Here is a 19,366-nt window from a genome sequence, read left to right on the forward strand (position 1 = left end):
GTGTTAAGATGCCAAAGGACTGGGCAGGAGAAAAGAGTAATAGGGAAGGAAACAGAGGAGGGAGGAAGGAGGAGAAAAGAGAGGAAGGAGGAGGAGAAGGAACGGTTGTTAAAGGCCTTCTGTGTGCCAGGTGCCCCACATGTCTGGGGAAACCATGGCTCCGTCTCAGAGAGCCGAGATAACTCATCCAGAGTCATGGAGCTAGTGTAAGAGAGAGCCCTGTTCCCTCTGACATTACTGCTGTTAACTTCCCAAGGGAGGGGGAGGGAAGAGAGAAAGGAAAAAGGTGATAGTGAGCATAGGAACAGGCCAAGGCCCCCAGGGGCACCAGCACCATCCACTTCGTCAGGGCAGGCCCCGGTCTCCTTAGCTCAGCACCACAGTCCTGGCACCTGGGGGTGGGACCCAGCACACAGTAGGTGCTTAGTAAAGGTTTGTTGGCTCATGTCAGTGTTATGAACTACTTATCTTTCACACTGTCATCGACATTATGATAACTAGGGTTCATGCCAAGTGTTCTGGTCTGGGCGCCAGTCACGCCCCCTTGCAGGCGGCTCTGCATTTAAGCTTTACAGCAGCCTTCAGAGAGAGTCCCTGTTGTCCCCCAGCTTAGAAATGAGAAAACCGGGGCGCTTGGGTGGCTTAGTTGTTAGGCGTCTGCGTCTGCCTTTGGCTCAGGGCGTGATCCTGGCGTTCTGGGATCGAGCCCCATGTCAGGCTCCTCCACTATGAGCCTGCTTCTTCCTCTCCTACTCCCCCTGCTTGTGTTCCCTCTCTCGCTGGCTGTCTCTCTCTCTGTCAAATAAATAAATAAAATCTTAAAAAAAAAAAAAAAGAAGAAGAAGCTTTTTTTTAAAAAAAGAAAAGAAATGAGAAAACCAAGGCTCAGAGAGGTTAGGTTGCCTGCCTGAGGTCACATCGAGGAAGGACCTGAATGCCAACAGAACGCAGCCCAGTCACCTGCTCCCCTGCTCTACCCCCTGGTGCTGCCCAACAGGCACATGACTCCAGCCATCAGAAAGGCCTCCTTGCACTAGCTCTGCCCCCAGAACACTCGGCTGTTACCCGCACATCCCCCAACTGCGGGCTCCGTCAGGAAGGGGTTTAGGGTGAAAATGGGAAGTGCTGCCCACCCCTTTCTCTTGACAACCTGTCCCTACATCCCAGCATGTGTTCCCTGGAATAGCACCAGGTGGCTGCAGTGTCTTACAGATGGCGGGGGGCCCTCGCCCTTTCTCCAGTCGCCTGCTGAAGAGCCAGCAAGACTTTCGTCCCTGAGGACTCCCGAGGCCCAGCTTCCCTCAGGGGTTGCATGGAGAAGACTTGGGGTCCCACCAGAGGCTGCCTGGCTTGGAGCAGCCCCAGCCGGTTGCCAGTGCCCAGCCTGAGGGAAACCTCCGGCTGCACGGAGGGCCCATACTTGCTCTGGCGGGTTTGGCCCTGCTCTGCTGGAGGCTGGTGAAGCCTGACTCCACGTGGTCTGGCTTGGGCATCCCACCTTAGCAGGGCCCACCACGCACTCTGAGGACCAACACACTCTGGTTCAAACCCTAGCACAGCCACTAGCTTCTAGTCTATGACTGTGGGCATGTCCCTTGGTCTCTGAATGCCGGTTTCCTCACTATTGGGTGACTGGATGAGTCATTTAATCTTCCTTCCAGAGCCCCTACTCTTCCTGTGCAAAAAGGCAATTAATATCAACCTTGTTATTTGGCTGATTCAATAAAGTAACATATACCACCACCCCACGCAGGTGCCTGGTGCAGAGGGGGTCGCAGTAATTCATTACACCGAGCTTCAGGCTGCTCAGCCACAGTAACTGGCTTTGGCTTTTTTTTTTTTTTTTCCGTTTTCAAACTTTTATTAAAAAGTATAACACACAAACAGAATAGAGCACATATCATTAAGTGGACAGCTCATAAATTTAAATTTTTTCCAAACTGAATCCATCTCCTGCGACCAAACATTGTCAGCACCCCAAAGACCCCCTGTGCCCCCTCCCAGTCACTATCCCCAGCAAGGGTGACCCGTACCCTGCCTCGATTGGTTTTGCCTGTTCTAGAACTTTATGTAAGTGGAATCATACAGGATGTGCTTTTTTGCTCACAAGCCTAAGTTTGTGAGCATCGCCTGTGTTGTGGCGCATGCCTCTAGGTTGTTCTTTTCTGTTGCCGAGTGGTGTTCCACAGCCTGGATGTGCCCCCACTAGCCATTCTCGCTGGTGGACACTGGGCTCGTTTCCAGGTGGGGGCTACTGTGAATCGTGTTCCGTGACCATTCTAGTACGTGTGCTTTAGGGCGCCTCCGTACCCATTTGGTCGAGTGCACACCTGGGAGTGCAAGTGCTAGGTTGCGGGCTGGCCTTGGCGTTTTGGCTGAGCCTCTGCAAAGGCTCTAGGAAAGAAGGAAGAGGGAAGAGGTGAGGTGCACGCTCTGTGGGAGGGGCAGAGTGTGGCCCGCGTCGCCCACGGTGTGCTTAATCCAGAGCTCCGCTGCAGAGCTCGGTGCTGTACTGAGCAAAGGGCAGGACGGGGTCCTGAGTGAATGCAGTGATGAGTTCTTACCTGGTGCACCGTGCTGCCGGGGACTGTGCCGCCTAGAGCCTGTCCCAGCCCTGAGAGGCCATGCTCGTGTGGGGGAGATGAGGTAGAAAGCAGGAAATGGGACGCATCACAGGAGGGAATGGAGGAGTGACGGCGACCTGCCGCAGGAGCCAGCCAGGTGGTCTGTGAGATTGGCGCTCTGGCTTCAGAGGGGTCCCGATCTGGCAGGGATGGAGGGTGTCTTTGTGGATGGCCTAAAGCATCTTTCTACCGAGCGAACACCCATGCATTCCGCAATGCCCACCTTAAACGTCACCTCTTCAGTGCTGCGCTCCAGGATCCGCTACGTCCCTCTCGCGTGCTATGCACTTTCCTCCCAGCAGGTCCCACAACTGTCAAGTACAAACTGAATGTACGTCCTGTGATCATTTATTTAGTTTCTCTCTCTCCTGCTGGCCTGCAGGCTCCGAGAGGGCAGACCTTCTCTGAATTGTTCATTGCTGGGTCACCCATATTTACCATGGCGCCTGGCATGGGGTAGGGGGTCTATACATATATGTGGAAAGACATGTGCCTGAAAGCACACATGATCAAAGGAATGGAGGGGTCACACATGGGTGACTGGGGCACAGAGATATGAGTCTGTCTGAAGCAGAGGCGGCAGTTTGGAACAGAAGGATATAAGGCCAGCAGGGCTGTGGGAGGCCTCGAACACCAGGCCAGAGAGCTGCAACTTGATTCTGCCAGCAGCTGGGAGCCATTGAAGGTTCTGGAGTAGGAGAGTGAAATGAACAGAGATTAATTGATGACACTTTAAAGCAACACATCACTGAAAAGGAGACTGATGAAGTTGTACTTTTAACCTATTGTGATTGTTAGGAAAGTGTATTTCAATAAGTCAGGCTCTTTTAGTTTTATCCGTAATGGGAAATTTATCTAAACAGAGAAGGAATGAGGAAGCAGAATTGGACAGTTTCTCCTAGATTTCAGCAAAGGTGTCAAACTGGCTATGAGGCTGCAGCCAGCTGTGTAAAAATCAGCAAATGCAAAGAGTAAGTGGTAAATGCGAGGTACCGCCTAACCCTCAGATCAAGTATTTTGAATTCAGGCATGTGTGAGGTCCTCGGTGCTTCCATCCATGCTCCTCTGTCCTGCTGAGATGCTCTCCCTACTTGCCACCTATCACATTCCTCCTGCCTTCTTTGGTTCGGAGTAGATGTCACCTCTTCCAGGAATCCCCTACCCGAAGCCCCTCCTGTCTCCATGATTGTCTGCACCTAGAGCGCCTCTCTGCTATGACCTGGTTTTAATTGGACAGTTTGTTGAGGGTAGAGGCGAGTGTGAGCCCTATCAGGCATTAAAATATATTCTAGAGCTATAATATTGGGACAGGAATAAATCAATAAAATAGATTAGACAATTCTGAAAATGATGGGAAATCAGCGTGGTATAATGTTGGCATTTCTAATTCGTGGATAAAGATGTATTATTTAAAAGATGGTATGAAGGGGCACCTGGGTGGCTCAGTCAGTTGAGTGTTGGACTCTTGGTTTCCCCTCAGGTTGTGATCTCAGGGTTGTGATCTTAGGGTCGCGGGATTGAGACCCTGTGGGGCTCCACGCTCAGTGGGAAGTCTGCTTGAAAGAGTCTCTCCCTCTGCCCCTCCCCCCACTCACTCGTGCTTGTGCGCACGCACTCTTTCTCTCTCTTTAAAATAAATAAAATGAATAAAATCCTTAAAAAGAAAAAGGAAAAAAAGAAAAGATGATATTAGGACAATTTGGATAGCGATTAAAAAAAAATACAAACTAGGGCGCCTGGGTGGCTCAGTCAGTTAACCGTCTGCCTTCGGCTCAGGTCATGATCCAGGGTCCTGGGATCAGGTCCTGGGATCAGGCTTCCTGCTCAGCAGGAAGTCTGCTTCTCCCTCTGCCCCTCCTCCCACTCGTTCTCTCAATCTCTCTCTCTCTCAAGTAAATAAATAAAATCTTAAAAATAAAATAAGTACAAACTAGATCTTTACCTCACTACTTATATGGAGATAAATTACAGATTGAATACAGATTTAGGGCCCCTGGCGGGCTCAGTCAGTAGAGCATGTGACTCTTGATCTCAGGGTCCTGAGTTCAAGCCCCACAGTGGGCATAGAGCTTACTTAAAATGATTTAAGTATAATGAAGCTATGAATGCTCTACAAGAAAACATAGGTGAATTACTTTTATAATCTTTGAGTGGAATAAAACCCTTGTTTTGACCTGAAACTCTTCAGCCCTAACAGAAGAAAAAAAAATTGAGGGTCTAAAAATGTAAAATTTCCATATGGCAAAAAAATCCCATCATAAATAAAAAGACAACAAAAGGACAATATATTTGCAAAATATATGACAAAAGATTAAAATTCCTTCATTAAAAAAAAAGTCCACCAACTTAAATAGAGAAATGGGCAAAGAATATGAACAGGTTGTTCTAACAAGTGCATGTGACCAATAAACACACGATACACAGAAATATAATGCCCACACTCCCTAGGAAGAGAGGCAAAGGGAAATAAGACATACCATTTTTCACCTCTTAGATTGACAAAGACAAAAGAGATTGCTAATACTAAGCACTGACAAGCATGTCATGAAATGGGAACTGCCACACATTGCTGGTGGCCGAGTAAACTGGTACAGGATTTGTGGAGGGGAATGGCCAAAATTGTGAAAATCCAGAATCCTGATAATGATGATAGAAGCTGCCATTTACCAAGTACTTGCCCTGGGGAGGAGATCAAACTGCATTTTGTGCCCTGACCTCAGAAGTCATACACTCTCATTTCCACAGTATCTCGTTGCTTCCACAGCTATTTATTGTGACGGGGGACTGGCGTGTGATACCAGGAGGTAAGGATCACAGGGTGCCATCTCAGACGCTGGCCACCACAGTGTCTAGTTGCAAAGAGGAACTTTTTAATGTTTTTTGAGAGAGAGAGAGTGAGCTCCCACACATGCAAAGGGGTGGGGTGGAGGGGCAGAGGGAGAGAGAGAATTTCAAGCTGACTCCACGCTAAGTACAGAGCCTGACGTGGGGCTTGATCTCGCCACCCTGAGATCATGACCTGAACCTAAATCAAGGGTTGGATGCTCAACCTACCGAGCCACCCAGGCGCCCCTCAAAGGGGGAACTTTTCGCGTCAAATAATACATTAAGCACACTATCTTATTATCCACTTTGCAGATCAGGAAACTGAGGCTTAGAGAGGTTTAAGTGTGGTGCCTAAGGTCACTTGTCTAGTGTGAGAGTCAGAATTTGAACTGGTCCCATTTGGCTAGACCCTATTCGACCTCCTCACTGGTGTCCCTGCTGCCACTCTCGATTCCTTATAATCTCACCTCCTCTGGTCTAAAAACACAATTCAGATTGCATCATTTCCTCACTCAGAATAAAATCCACACACCTTACAGTCATGTACATGGCCCTGCATGCTTGGTCCTAAATACCCTCTCACCCCCCGCCCCCGCCACCCCGGCCCATCTCGCCCTGGCCACACTGGTCACCTTTCTGTTCCTCAAACATGCCAAGTCCCTTCCCACCTCAGGGCCTTGGCACCAACTTTTCCCTCTGCCTGGAAAACTGCGCCCCCAGCGCTTCACCCAGTTGTCAACCTCAGCCACCCCGGGGTCAGGGCACACATCGGCTTACTCCCGAGAGGGACCTTCCCTGCCCACTCAGCGCAGAGCCCACCCTTGTCTCCACCTTCAACGCCTGTCTCCACCCCACCCCTCCCCCCCTGCCTTCCTGGGCCTTTCCACCCATCTCCACCTCACTCCTTGTTTCTAGGATCCAACCAAGATTCGAACTTTGCATCTAGTTGTTACTTCTCTGTAGCCTCCTGATTTAGAACAGCCGAATTAATAACAATGAATCTTTTGAAGAGTCAGGACAGTCGTGGTGTGGACAGTCTCTCTGGGTTTCTTGTCCGATTTCTCTTCATGATCAGATTCAGGTTAAGCATTTGGGGGAGAACACAACATGGTTGATTACTGCAGCTCGTCAGGAGGTGAGCACGTTAGGTCAGGTTGGCCCCACTTTGGACACTGCTGAATTTGATCACATGGTTGCAAGGTGTCTGTCAGTCTCTCCATTGTGAAGGTACATGTTCCCTTCTGTCATTAGTAAGTAATTTATAGGGGTAAATGGGTTTTTAAATGCTTTGAGATGCTTGAACAGAATCCTCTCTGATCAGACTAAGATCCTGCTATTCCTAAGGTCCCCCTGGTTCCCTTGGCCAGATCTCCACTTGTGGAGTATGCTCGTTTCATCTAGGAATCTGCTTGGAGGGGGCTGCTGCTTAAGAAGCTCTATGGAGCAAATGCCCTGCCAATTGTCCATTTACAAAAACACTCACTGTTTGCAGAGCCTGACATGAAGGGGACATGAAGGCAGTACTGCCCTCTTAAGCAGGTGGGAGCAGCCTTCTCTGCCCTAGTCTCCCACCAGACTGGGGCTGAAAGAAGGGACACATCACTGGGAGAATTAGTGGTCAAGAAACTAGGTCATGCCATTCCTTGTTGGGACCCGTGCTATGGCCACTTTAAGGATCGGGGGAGTTGTCCAAAGGCACAAGGACACTGAAAGCAACCGGCACAAGGTTACTCGAGGAGTGGCAGCTCCTGCAGGAATAAGGATCCGGGAGATTTCTGCAGGCTTCAGCACACAGGAAAACTCACCTAATTTTCGGTGCTGCTAAACAGCCAGGTTTCTCTAGGGCTCCCAACTGCTTTCTGTGGGCTGAGTGGGGCTGAGGCTGTTTTATCTCAGGGATGGTAAATGAGTTCACATTTCATGCCTAGAGAAAATCACTGCTCTGCTCTCCGGGGCGGTACTGGCTCTCTTTTATTAGTCAGAGAAGAGGTGGGTTATCCAGGTTCAGTTCCACCTTTGAACTTCAGTCGGATTTGGCTTTGTGTTTCAAGCCCAGATGTCCGCCACTGCTGTGAGATAGTGACTCGGGCCAGGACAAGTCAGAGGTCTCTAGAAATGTGGTGGAAAGAGATGGGAAATCCGGGGCCTGAATTATTTCATTTTCAGAGTGAGGAAGGGCATTTCCCATGTTGGAAACGCCCACATCTCCCTGGATGAACTGAAGAGTCATGGCCACTAATTAAAATTCTAAAAATCATTATTGGGCACCAACATGTGTGGATGTGGACACGAGTGATGCAGCCTCCAAACCGTCCCCCCACTACAGAGGATGAGAAGTAAAGATCTATTAGAGAAAACTGGGAAGGGTGCGTTGGTTTGAAAACACATTCGATTTCGTGGATAAAAGGTGCTAATGAATAACGTGCTTAGAGCCTCTTTTAAAAACAGAGTGTAAATTCTATATTGACAGAAAAACCTTTAGCGTGCGTGGAAGTCTGCTCTGCGTGCCTTTCATGTGTTGCCATCTTTTTATTTTTCTAATGGGTGAATGCTGAGCTCTGAACCTGTGGTGTTGTACTTCCAACTCGCACCTGTAGAGGGAGCCTTGTTTACCTCGGATTGTTCACAATGCAAAGCTTTCAGTGAAAGAAAGAAAAAGGCTTTTAGAGAAAAAAGTTGGAGGGTTAAAGGCAGTCTGTTCCAAATTGCAAACAATCGAGATGGCTCTCTTGTTTTTTCTTCTTTGCTGGTTCCACTGTGAATGAGTTGTAGCGTAAAGTCAGGAGAAATTGCCCTTCTTTTTCGGTTGCGACTAGAGGGTCCGAGAGGTGGGATCGTTGTTGGTATTTTTGTTTTGTTTTGTTTTTTGACCATTTCCTCACTGAATTCCACGAGGGCAGCTCCTCAGCCCTGTTAAAGCACAGGCTTTTTCTGAAGGCTGATCCGTTCTAACAGAGGTGGTGAATCTGAGGAGGGGGACATCTATCTGCCCTTGACCCATCTTCTCTGCTGGGGTCTAATTGTGCTGTTTGGGGGACGAGCGAGTTATGTTTTAGGCTGAGTCTGAGGTTGCTTGCAGGTTCAGGGTCCCCCCACCCACCCCGCGGCGCCCCACGCGGTCTTCTCCTGCACCTCGGGCGGAGAAGGTCTGTCAGTGTGCGGGAGGACGGCGTCTCCGATCCGCACGGGTCTTCCCTCTCCAGAGATGCTGTGTCTCCGCCGACAGTACGCGTCCAGGTCTGGGATGGAGCAGCATTCTTGATGTTGTCCTATTACTTTACAACTGGAGCTAGCGCGCCGTAAGGAGCCGGTACCCCCGTGGTCTAGAGGAGCACAATGACCGGCGGGAGGAGTGGGGGCTGGTGGGGAGGGAAGAGAGAGAGAGAGAGTCCGCGGCGAGCGCTCGGGATCGCTGAAATGTTTGGGTCGGACAGGTGAACGCATCCTGGAGTCACTGGCGCCCGCCGGGGAGGAAGAAGGGGAGCTTGGGAGGGTGTAAACTAAGTGGTGGGAAAGAGACAAAGGAAGAGTGAAGAGGCGAGATGGTACGGAATATAGGGAGGGGGAGGGGAGAGGAGGGGGCAGAGAGGGTGGGCAGTGCGCCGAGGGGACCGAGCTTGAACTTGATCAAGAAAAGGGGGCCCTGAGATGGGGGTGGGGGGGCCGGCAGAGAGCCGGCCACGTGCCTGGCTTTCCCAGACCAGTGTCTCGCGGGGAGACCGCCCGGGGACCCAGCAGCCCCGCCCAGCGAGGACCCGCGTCTCCGGGGAACCAGGAGACGCGAGGGGGTCCAGGGCTGCCCGAAGGCCCCAGGGCGCGGAGAGTTCCTAATGGTGCCTGAGTCACTTTCTTTGGGCCAAGTCTCTTCTCTCCTGGCCTGAACGCGGAGAGCCGGCGGGCCGGGTTCCCCCCCAACCCCTACCCCCAGACCCGATGACTGCGGCCTCCAGGAGCGAGGGCCGGGCACAGACCCCACCGCCTTCCTTCCTGGGCTCAGCCCAGGGCAAGAATCTTCCTTGAAGCGCTTCCCCCTTAAGAGCGCTCTCCCCCCGGAGCGCACGGCAGCGCGTCCAGTGCGCCCTCATCCCTCCCCCACTACCTGGCCCAGCACCCCCTCCTTCCACCTCCTCTCCCCCCCTCCCCGCCCCCCGGCCTCTCCCTCCTTTCTCCTCTCTCTGGGTGCCTCCTTTTCCTCTCTCTCCCCCTCCCCCCGTGCCCACTCCTCCCTCTCGTCAGCCCCTCCACCTCCTCCTCCTGCTGCTCCTCCTACTCCCCCAGCGTGCGCCCTCCCTGCGCTCCCCTCCCCCCGGCCCCCGCCCCGTGCCCGGTCCCGCCCCCCCTCCCCCGCCTCCCCGTGCCCGGTGCCCTTCCTCCCCCTTCCTCCCTCCCGGCCGCGGCGCCGCCGCCGCTGCCGCCGCCGCTCGCCTGGGCCCTCCCCCTGGCCACCCCCGCCCCCGGGCCGGGCAGTGACGCGCCGCGGCGGTGCCAGCCCCTCTCCCCGGGCGGCCGCGGCGGCAGCAGCAGCAGCAGCAGCTGGAGCTGTGGGGCTGTCACTGCCGCCCGCCCCGCTCACTCGCCGAGCCCCACCGCCAGTCTCCGCCTCGCCTCCCGCCCAGGTACGGAGTCCGGCCCGGATCCCCGCGATCGGGCCGTTTCCGGGCCCCCGGCCGCCGCCCCCCTCCTGCCGCCGGCCGTTGAGCTGCGGTTAGGGGCTGGGGGGGCTGGGGGGTTCTGGGGAGGAGGACTGGGGGGAGCTTCCTGCGCTGGGGCTGAGGAGGGGGGCGCAGGGAAGCGGCTGCGCCCTGGGTGGAGTGGGCTGGGGCGGGGGGCGGGTGAGTGTGACCGAGTGGGGGGGGCGGGCAGAGGAGGTGCACTCTGGGGGCTGTGGGGTGCCCGAGAGGTGTGCCTGGCCGCGAGTGCCGGGGGGCCGCTGGGCGCACCCCACTCCCGGGCCGTGCGCGCCGCCGGTCCTGGGGGGCGGTGATTGTGTGCGCCGCGCCGCGGTATTGTGCGGCGACCACACCGTTTGCAGCGGGCTCGGCACCGCGTCCCGGGGAGGAAGGCGTTCTCTGGCGGCCGGGTGGGGGCCAGACTCGGGTTGCCGCCACCGCGGCCGCCGCGAGAAGGGAAGTGGACTGTGTTTGGGGATCTGAGGACGGGAAGCGCTGAGTGGCTGGGAGGGGCTCCCTGCCTCGGCGCGGGGAGTTGAGACGAGGTTTGCAGAGTTGAGCCCACTTCGGCAGGTCCCTGTCCCTCCCCGGAGGGGACCGGTTGCCCTTCTCAGGTGTACCAACGGAGCGGAAGCCGGGGGCATCGGCTGCCCCTGGCGAAGGGGCATTCCTTAGTGAAGGGGACGCGTGGGGCGGGGGCAGCTGGCCGGAGTGAGGGCGCGCGTCCGCGTTAAGTTGAATTTACACCTCCGCCGGCCGCTCTCCGCTCTCTACCTAGCCCTCCTGGGCCGGACGCTTTCTCTCGTGGGGCAGGGTGGGGGTGTGCAATCCACATTTTTTATTCCAGCTGCTCGAGTTCAGAAGTGACCGCCCCCCGCCCCCCTTCCCACCTGGAGCAGCGTTTGCCAGAGTCCGGTCGCCCCTACTGGGCCGCGCTTCCTGGGGGAAGTTCTCATTAAGCCTGGCTAATTAGCATTATTCCTGGAGAAAGGTTAAGGTTAGACCGTCCTTTTCCTTACCAGGAGGCCCACCCCCCTCCTCCCCATTCCCTTCTCCCTTCCCCCTCCCCAAGAGCACAAAAGCACAAAAAGAAAGTGTGAAGAGGCGCAGATCAATGGAGAAGCCACAAACCCATTAATTCAAATGGAACCTTTTTCCCCCCTCTAAAACATTGATTTTTCTTTCTGTCTGCTCTGAGGGGAGATTAATAACCTCCTGATTTCACCTGAAATGGTGTTTGGACTCTGTGATTTCCTCCTCTTTCTGAGAAGGATTGTGGCTTGAAATAGATTCTCCCTTGAGATAAAGCCCTACTTATCCCAGAATCAGCTGGAAACCCCAGCCTGGGGCCCCCAGCCTACCAGGTGGGGGTTGTGGGGAGAGGTGTTTGGGGCTCTCACAGCTCCTCAGGGGAGAACCATCTGTGTGATGGGACTAGGGGTGACGTCTTGTCCCCTGCCTCTGGGCTGTAGGTTGGTCTGGGGGAAAGACCCATGGATGGCCCAGGCCCCGGTGGCAGTTTAGTCCTTACATAGTAAATTACCCCTTCATTGGAAAACCATTAGGGCCTAAATGTGTCTTTAAATAATACCAAGCTCCTGTCTAATCCCAGCTCTGGGCTTGTTTTATAGAGTAGATTTTAAGACAGCACCTCCTCCCACACCCACTGTACCATGGCTGGGTGACACGACCCCGTTCAGCACCTTCCTACAGAACAGTGGGAGCAGAGCACCCCCAGAGCTTTCCTTCCAGCTAGGAAGGTGGATTGGGGGAACTTCTGTGGCCTCAGGCACCTTGAGCTCCTGTGGAGCCTGGCCACCCTGAGTTGCTTAAGAACTTTGTTGTCTTGTCTGGGTCCTTTCCTTGGAAGGAAACTCCTGCAGGGGATTAGCTCAGAGTGGCTCCTCTCCAGTCCTCCTTTTGGCTGGAAGAACCCCGTCTGCTGCAGCTCATCCCTCCAGCCACCCTCTTAAAGAGACCCCTGTTAATGCCAGGGCCTGGGGTGTCAGTGAGGCCCTCGTGGTGAGGAGTGCTGGGAAAACAGCCAGTTGCCTTTGCCTAGGAAACAAAAGCCCGTTTTACACTCGATACACTAGTAGGAAGGTGTTGAAAATGCTCACTCCCCGCATTCAGGCGTTCATGACAGCAAGGACAACAGAGCATCCCCTTAGATATGTGTGTTTCCGACAGACCCTAGGTATGTGAGAGAGAACACCAAAAAGGTGGTAGTGATTGGCTGTCTCAGCCCTCCCCCCCTCACATTTCCCAGTAGGGCCTCTATGACTTATGACTAGAGCAGAGCAGGTATGTTCGCAGGAAGGAGTGGAATTGTGCAGGGAGTGTCCCTGGGAGGCTGGCCTCCGCCCCTGGTGGCCAGGTGGGCTTGGAGTGTAGCAAGAACCGGCTGCCTTGGGACCCCGCAGCTCCCAGGAGCTATGGATCTGACCACCCTAAGACTTCATTTGTGCAATCCCTTCACTACAGGGATTTGAACCCTTGTTGCTTTAAATCCTGGGGGTTTTTCGTCTTCCATTAATAAGCCATCTGATGAACTGAAGTGGTTAAGTTGGGGTCAAATGCGGTTCAGTACCTTCTTGGCATGCTCAGAAGGCTGTGTGTGTAATGCTCGCTGACACGAGACAAGGGGAAGAAGAATTTCCAGGGCCTGGAAGGAGCCTGCAGGTGCTCCAGAAGGAGGTGCTCACTTTCGACATCTTGGTGCCGCCCGCTTGGGGTAGAGCTAGTGCCGGGGCAACTGTCCCAGCCCGGTGATCTTTCTGGCAAGAGCTTCAGCCTCTCATCAAACAGACCACAGGGGTGAGACCGAGGGGTCTGTCTCCTGCCTGGCCCAGAAACACCTCCGGCACATCCCTGCCCTCCCCCCGCCCCCTTCTCTGAAACACACACCCGGGGCTCCTGGTCAGGGCTTATGGCTTACAATTGCACTAAATTCTCAGCAAATCCTCCTTCTTTTTTTTTTTTTTTTTTTTCCTCTCTCAAAGCAAGTGGTAGAGATAGAGTTACAGCTCAGAGGAAAGGCCTGGAAAATGTTGTGTGAGGCACGCCCCAGGATCCCTGTCCTGGAGGATGCAAATGGCTCAACTTCAGAGGCACCAGGAACCTAGTTCCCAAGAAATTGACCCCAGTTGTAAAATAATCAGGTTACTGATAGCACCTGCTCCTAGTTACCCGCCATGGATACAGGCGCGTTTCCACCGTTTCCCCTCTGCTCTCCCATTTTCTCCTCCTCCCAGGCTGGGCAGCGGTTGGTGCTAGTTTGCCTGCAGAGGAGGAAGGGCCACAGAACCTGGGTGGAGAGAAACTGAACCTGCCCATGAATTTTGGACTGCAGATAAGAGCAGGGAGGGTTTGGTCGGTTCCTCTCCTGCGCAGAGTCAGGGCTCTCAGACTGGGGTGTGTCCCAGCCGCTGGCTGGGTGCTGCCCGCCTGCTCCCCACACATTCTTGAGTTCCCTCTTCAGGAAGGCGGTTGTCGCTGCCCCCTTGAGACCCGCAATGGCTCAGGCCCTTTGGTGCCGAATGATGGACTTTTATCAACAGGTGGCAAGGCTGTAGGCTTCAAGGTGTCTGAGGGCGGAGGTAAGAGGAGTGACTGTCTGGGCACTCACAGGGAGCCTGGCGAGAGAGGGCCCAGAAGTCCTGGATTGGATATACTCTTATTTTCTAATGAAAATGTCACTGAAGCTTGTTTACAGAAAGAGAGAAATTAGTAGACCAAATTCCCTTGAGCGTCCAGGAGGGAAAAGCAAGAGGTGACCTGTGACCCCTGGCTGAGCAGGGCGAGCACTAGGTCGGGGCAGCGGCCCGCGTCCCTGCGGCCTGCGAGCCTGCGCAGGCGGCCTCCCCCGGCTCTCTCCGGACTGGAGCGCACGCCCCGGGCAGCGGCGGCCGACTCGGAACCGTGCGAGCTGGTAATTGCCTGTGTAATGAGCCCGCTCCCGGACCCTTGGCTCGGTGCGAGTGGGTGAGGTTCCAGTCTGCCCTCTGCCACCGGGGGCTGTGCCGTGGGCAGGCTGCGCCGCGGGCAGGCTGCGCAGGGCTCTGGGCACGCTTCCCTCCCAAGACAGCCTCGAAAGTAAAGTTGTGGCAGCTGTGTAAGTGCGACCCGGACTCACTTGTTCGCGGTTTTTAAGTCAGGTTGACCACACTTGATTCTCCTAAAAAATGGCTGTAGCAGTAGTATCAAAATGTTAAATAGAACCAGCGCCTTCCACGCCAGGATTCGTGGAGCAGAACCCTGGCGGCCGGGAGAAGACTCTCGGGCCAGCTCGAGAGTCCGTAGGTAACACGGGAGGGGGATCCACAGCCCCCGGCTTCGGCGTTACGGGCGGGTCGGGATTTCTCGCTGGTGTCTCCCCCTAGGTAACAGGTCCTAGAGGAAAGGAACCTTAGCCCTCTGTCCCCAGCACAACACGAGCACATAGCAGATGCTCAGTAAATGTGGTTGCCTCATTGAAGAGAGCACGTGTGGGAGTGTGTGTAAATATAGCTTCGTCTCCCGTGAGTTTCCTTTGGGTCTCATCCGGACACATTTTGTCGTTACGGAGTCTGGCTCTCTCAGTTGAAGGGAGGAGGTGCGGCCGCCCTGCGCTGTGGGCCCTGGGAGCAGAGTGCCTGCGTTCGGAGCCCAGCTCTGCAACTAGCTGTGGTGCCCTTGGGCGGCCAGGGACAGGTCTCCGAGGGGCAGGTACCAGATCCCGAGATGGGCCTGACGTGGATGCCTTCTTTTTCTTTTTCTTTCTTTTCTTTTCTTTCCTTTTTTTATGGAGCCGTTCTGAGGGAATCTCCTAAAACCCTTGCCCCAAAGGCCCTCGTGTGTGGGCACTGGGTGTTCTTCATTATTGGGTGGTTGGGAAGTCAATATGACAGGTAGCTCACCTCTTTCTAATTAGACTTGTCGGGGGAGAGAAGGGTGGAGGGGGTCATTTTGGTGGACAGTTAAGCAATCTGAGTCTGAGAAACCCTAGGCTCTTGGGGAGGGGGGGGTGGCTGGCAGCCGCAGCAGGGGAACACTGCAGGGCAGGTCGTGGCCGCCTGCCTGCCCGCCAGGATCCAGGTCTCACCTGGTCTCCGTTCAGGAACTGTGTGCAGTGGGGCCGAGTCCTTCATTGTCAAACTCGGGCCACGTCCTCATTCAACACCAGCATCATACCAGGCACTTGGGCCAGTTCATTGCATCTCACAGGCCTCGGCGGTGGGGGTCCAGAAAACCGCCAGCCTCGTCCCCACCCTTGGAAGGACTTGAGATTCTCCAGGGAAAGACAGGGCAAAGCCCCACGGTGTGTCGACACGCCCAAGCTGAGGGGCGTGTGCTCGGTGCTGGGACTGCCGTAGCAGCGGACAGATGGTGTAAGAACGAATGATGGAGACCAAGCCGCGGCTGGTGGGTGGGACAGGTGTGTGTTCAGAACTTGCATTGTGGAGTGCCATGGTAGGGTGGGTATTCCAGCTGAGGGGGACAGCGGGAGCAGAGACTGGCAGGAAGGAGTATGTGCCTGGGCCTTCAGGATCGAACACCTCTGGCTCCGTCTCTTGTAAGTTCATGACCTTGGGCAAGCGCTGTAACCCCTCAGAGCCTCAGGTTCTCAGCCGTACAGGGGCTGGTAACGAGACCTACCTGGGGGGCCTGCGGGGAGGATGAAATGAGAGGGCCAAGGGGAGCACTTGGCACCTGATGAACTTTGGCATCTGTGAATGTTTTCAGCTCAGCGGAGTGAGGGCAGAGTGTGGGCACCTTGAGCACTGCACCCAGCGGTCCTGCCTTTTCCCTGCTCCGCTCTCAGGATGCCGTGTGTTTACTGGAACAGTCCACAAGCCTTTCTCTGGGCTGCAGACAGCCCCGCCCGAGCGATGTGCGGGGATCACTCCTGTGTGGCTCTGCTGCCCCCGGCCTAGCCCCCTGGCCACAGTGGCCTCCTGGCTGCTCCTCAGACCCTCCGCATTCCGGCCCTGCTGGTGTCCGGAAGGCTCCCTGTGTAGACCCCCACATGGCAACCTTCCCCACTTCCTGCGGGCTTCCGCTCAGGTGCTTCCTAAGCATGGAGGCCCTCCCCGGCCACCTGACAGCCACAGCCCTGCAGGCCCTTCTCCCGCCTCCCCTGCTTTGTTCTGCCCTGGAGCCCTCCCCACCCCGGTGGTGATGTGTTTTTCTGCTGATTGTCCATCCCCTCCCCTGCTGGACGGTGAGTGCCAGGACGGCCAGGACTCTGTCTTCCCCCCTGCACAATTTCCCAGCACCTAGCAGGGTGCTTGGCTCATAGTAGGGGCTCGGTAAATGCTTGTTGACTGGATGCAAGCAGCGCTTTGAGTAGGTGGTGCTTCTGGATGCTAATAGATTCAGTCTTTTAAATCCTGAGTGTTTCAACAACACCCCAGGGCCGGGAGAGGGCCTTCCTACCTCAGGTCAGACCCTGAGCACAGCGTGCCCTGGGCAGCCGGGAAGGAGCGAGCACCCAAGCAAGGGTGCCCGCGTTCCTGGCTCCCGGAGCCTGGGTGGGCTCTGTACCTCCAAGGGTCCTCTCTCCGGCCAGCCTCCCCTCTCACTCTTAGGTTCCGTCCTGGGACTACAGGGGAGAGTGTTGTTGTCCCTCTGTGCCCTTTGTGCAGAGAGAGCCTTTTGAACATGTGTGTCCCTCCGGGTGCGAGAACAGAGTGAGTGAATGTGAGTGAGCGCGTTTTCACCCGAGGAAGACTGAGTGGATGTGCTCGTGAAGAAGGAGCAGGGCAGCCTGTGCGAGGGAGGCGGAGTGTAAGGGGGGTGGGGGGGGGTGGGGGCGCGAGGGGGAGAGGGCACGAGAGGACACATGGCCTCTGTCCCCCGAGGCTCCGGGTATGCCTCGCGGGGACCCCCGAGCTGGGCAGAGCTGGCATGGTGGCCCAGCTCCCGTGCTCCAGAGCCAGCCGCAGAGGGTACACACTGGCTGCACAGAAGCTGTAAATTCCAGGAAACTCCCTGCCAGCCCAGCGTGGTGGGGGAGGGGTAGAGGCTAATCCACGCTGGTTCCCTAGCACTTGGAGAACAGATGTGTCCGCCTCGGGGACAGCCTCCGAAGAAAAGTTCGAACCAAAGCGTGTTTGCTCATTATAAAAGAGTTGTCTGTGAGGGGGCCCTGGAGGGGAGGCTTTTTTTTGGGGGGGGGGGGCTCTGCCACAGGTCCTTACCGGGGGCCCACAGATGCCATTGTATCTTGCTAGAGGGGAGAAGGGGGGGGCGAAGCCAGCCGGGGTGTGGGAGCTGCTGGGTCATCTTTCTTGCATTGTACAGCCAGCTCCCAAACACAGTTGCTCGTAGCTCCTGAAAGAGGCCGGGCCAAGTAGGAGGTGGGGTCCCTTCCCACTGGAGGGCTGGATTGAAGGGGCCCTGCCCTGGGGGTTCCCAGATGACTGGCCTGGGGCTCACTGAAGCCAGCCAGGGGAGAGGAGGCAGGCGTGGTCCTCTCCAGCAGGCCCTCCGGCTGTTTGGAAGGCCCTGGCGGCCCCCCAGGTCCTTGAGCCAAACCCCCTTTGCGGTCTGATTCGAACCCTCCTCGCCTGCCCCACCCCCTTCCTTCTCTGCACTTCTGGGGCTGGCCTTTTCAGCCCTGGAAGCTGCCCAAGAGCATATCTTTGAAGCACAGCAAAGGTTAGGAAGGAGGAAGACAGAAATGTCCTCTGGGTTGGGGGAGTGGGAGAAAGGAATTCCATGCATGCTCCACGGGAGCGGGAGTTGGGGCGGCAGGCCTAGTGGGGGCGATGGGCTTGGCCTCGCAGTGCGGGCAGGTCCTGCTACCCCCTTCTGGCCGCCTGTCCCTGTGCAGTGAGCCCTCTTCCCGGGGCTGTGGGCAGGGAGTGGGGAGCGGTGGCCCTTGTTTACAGCGCTTGTTTCAACCTTGGCTCACAAGGGTAAGAGCCAGGCCCTGCTACCCGCCCTTACAGGATGCAAGACCTCGTAATTGTCTTCAATTACAGACAGCACGGCCCTCAGCCCTGGCTTCCGACAGGAACCAGAGCCCGAACCACTTCCACGGGGGGCAAGGGGAGCAACCCAGCCCCTACTGCAAGGTTTGGGGGCTCCCTGTGGCCTTTGGGCCCTTCCGAATACTCACCGGCCCCGGGGTTCACCAGAAATGCTGCTTTGGGGCTGCAGAGACCTGTGCCTGTTGCACATCCCCCTTCTTTGTCCCCGATCAGGATGAAACTTCTGTGAGCAGTGAAGATTTTGATATGAACGACTCCACATGGATGTCAGCTGACCCACACCTGGCCTCCAGCCTGAGTCCCAGCCAGGACGAGAGGATGCGGAGCCCTCAGAACCTCCACAGCCAAGAGGACGGTGAGTGACCCTTGGTGGCCGGCGAGGGAGGGGCCGCGCCCACTGCTGGGGGGCTAGGAATCTGGAGTAGTGGGATCTGGGCTGAGGCCTCTGGGTGTGGCCTGGGCCTGGGCTTCCAGCTGCCCCTGGTGTCCTGGGTGTCTCTGCCGGTGCCCCGGCCCTGGTTCCAGGGGGAACAAGTCTTGAGGGTAAATGGATAGAGCTCTCGGGGGCTGGCAGCCCGACAGGGTGTCGTGTCTGTGTGCCCTGATGCTCTCAGGCTGGTGGGATATGGATGTCGAAGTTACCGCAGTCCAGGTCTGGGAAGGTTCTTAGCCGGTGTGCCTGACCCAGCACAGTCCAACTGCCCAGCAGTGAAAGCAAGAGTTGGGCTTCTGTAGCTTGACATGAGGCTGTAGGACAGGGTCCTGGCCTATCACCTGTGAGCAGCAGCAAGTGTACTTGTCCACTGTGTGTGCCCAGCCTCCTAGGATGAGAAGTGGCCCGACTGAGGAGCTTCCCGAGCCCTGCGCCGCTGCCCTCTGCTTTCTCCTTGGGATGGGAGAGTTGGAGTCAGAAGTCAGATCCCAGGGGTCCACTCGAGCACTTCTGTGGAGCCCCCAGGGGGCCGGGGCTCTGGGGGCACCAGCGCATTGTCAGCTCTGCACAGCTGTGGGTGTGGGGTGGCACCTGTGGTCGTGTCTCTGGTGGGGCTCTGTCTGGTTTCCAGGGTGGCGATTGGGGGTGGGGGATGAGCCCAGGGCTGAGCCTCAGAGATGTGGGGTGTAGAGCCTGCAATTAGGAGGGGTCGAAGGTCGGGGCCTGGAATGCAGGAGGGAAGTGCAGGGTGAAAAAGGGGTGTAATGTTAACTCTGCGAAACGGGTTAGCCTTAAAGAGTAAATAAGGGGTAGGAGCCTTGCAGTTTGGGTCAAAGT

At 55.8% G+C, this 19,366-nt stretch overlaps 1 protein-coding gene across 4 annotated transcripts in view; it reads left to right on the forward strand.

Moving 5' to 3' along the window:
- NOL4L (nucleolar protein 4 like) overlaps positions 1-19,366 on the forward strand; it is a 124,182-nt gene that overhangs the window by 81,456 nt on the left and 23,360 nt on the right. The window contains exons 1-2 of one of the 4 annotated variants that reach the window (XM_026503272.4): positions 9,913-10,066; positions 18,310-18,451. In XM_026503272.4, coding sequence (XP_026359057.1) covers positions 18,343-18,451 — 109 coding nt within the window. In that variant the 5' untranslated portion in view covers positions 9,913-10,066; positions 18,310-18,342. Of the gene's footprint in view, positions 1-9,912; positions 10,067-17,395; positions 17,762-17,782; positions 18,181-18,309; positions 18,452-19,366 lie in introns of those variants that run through there. The other 3 variants (XM_057312599.1, XM_026503273.4, XM_044385761.3) reach the window with 3 other exon arrangements.

This window comes from Ursus arctos, unplaced genomic scaffold, assembly GCF_023065955.2.
Source record: "Ursus arctos isolate Adak ecotype North America unplaced genomic scaffold, UrsArc2.0 scaffold_16, whole genome shotgun sequence".
NCBI lineage: Eukaryota > Metazoa > Chordata > Mammalia > Carnivora > Ursidae > Ursus > Ursus arctos.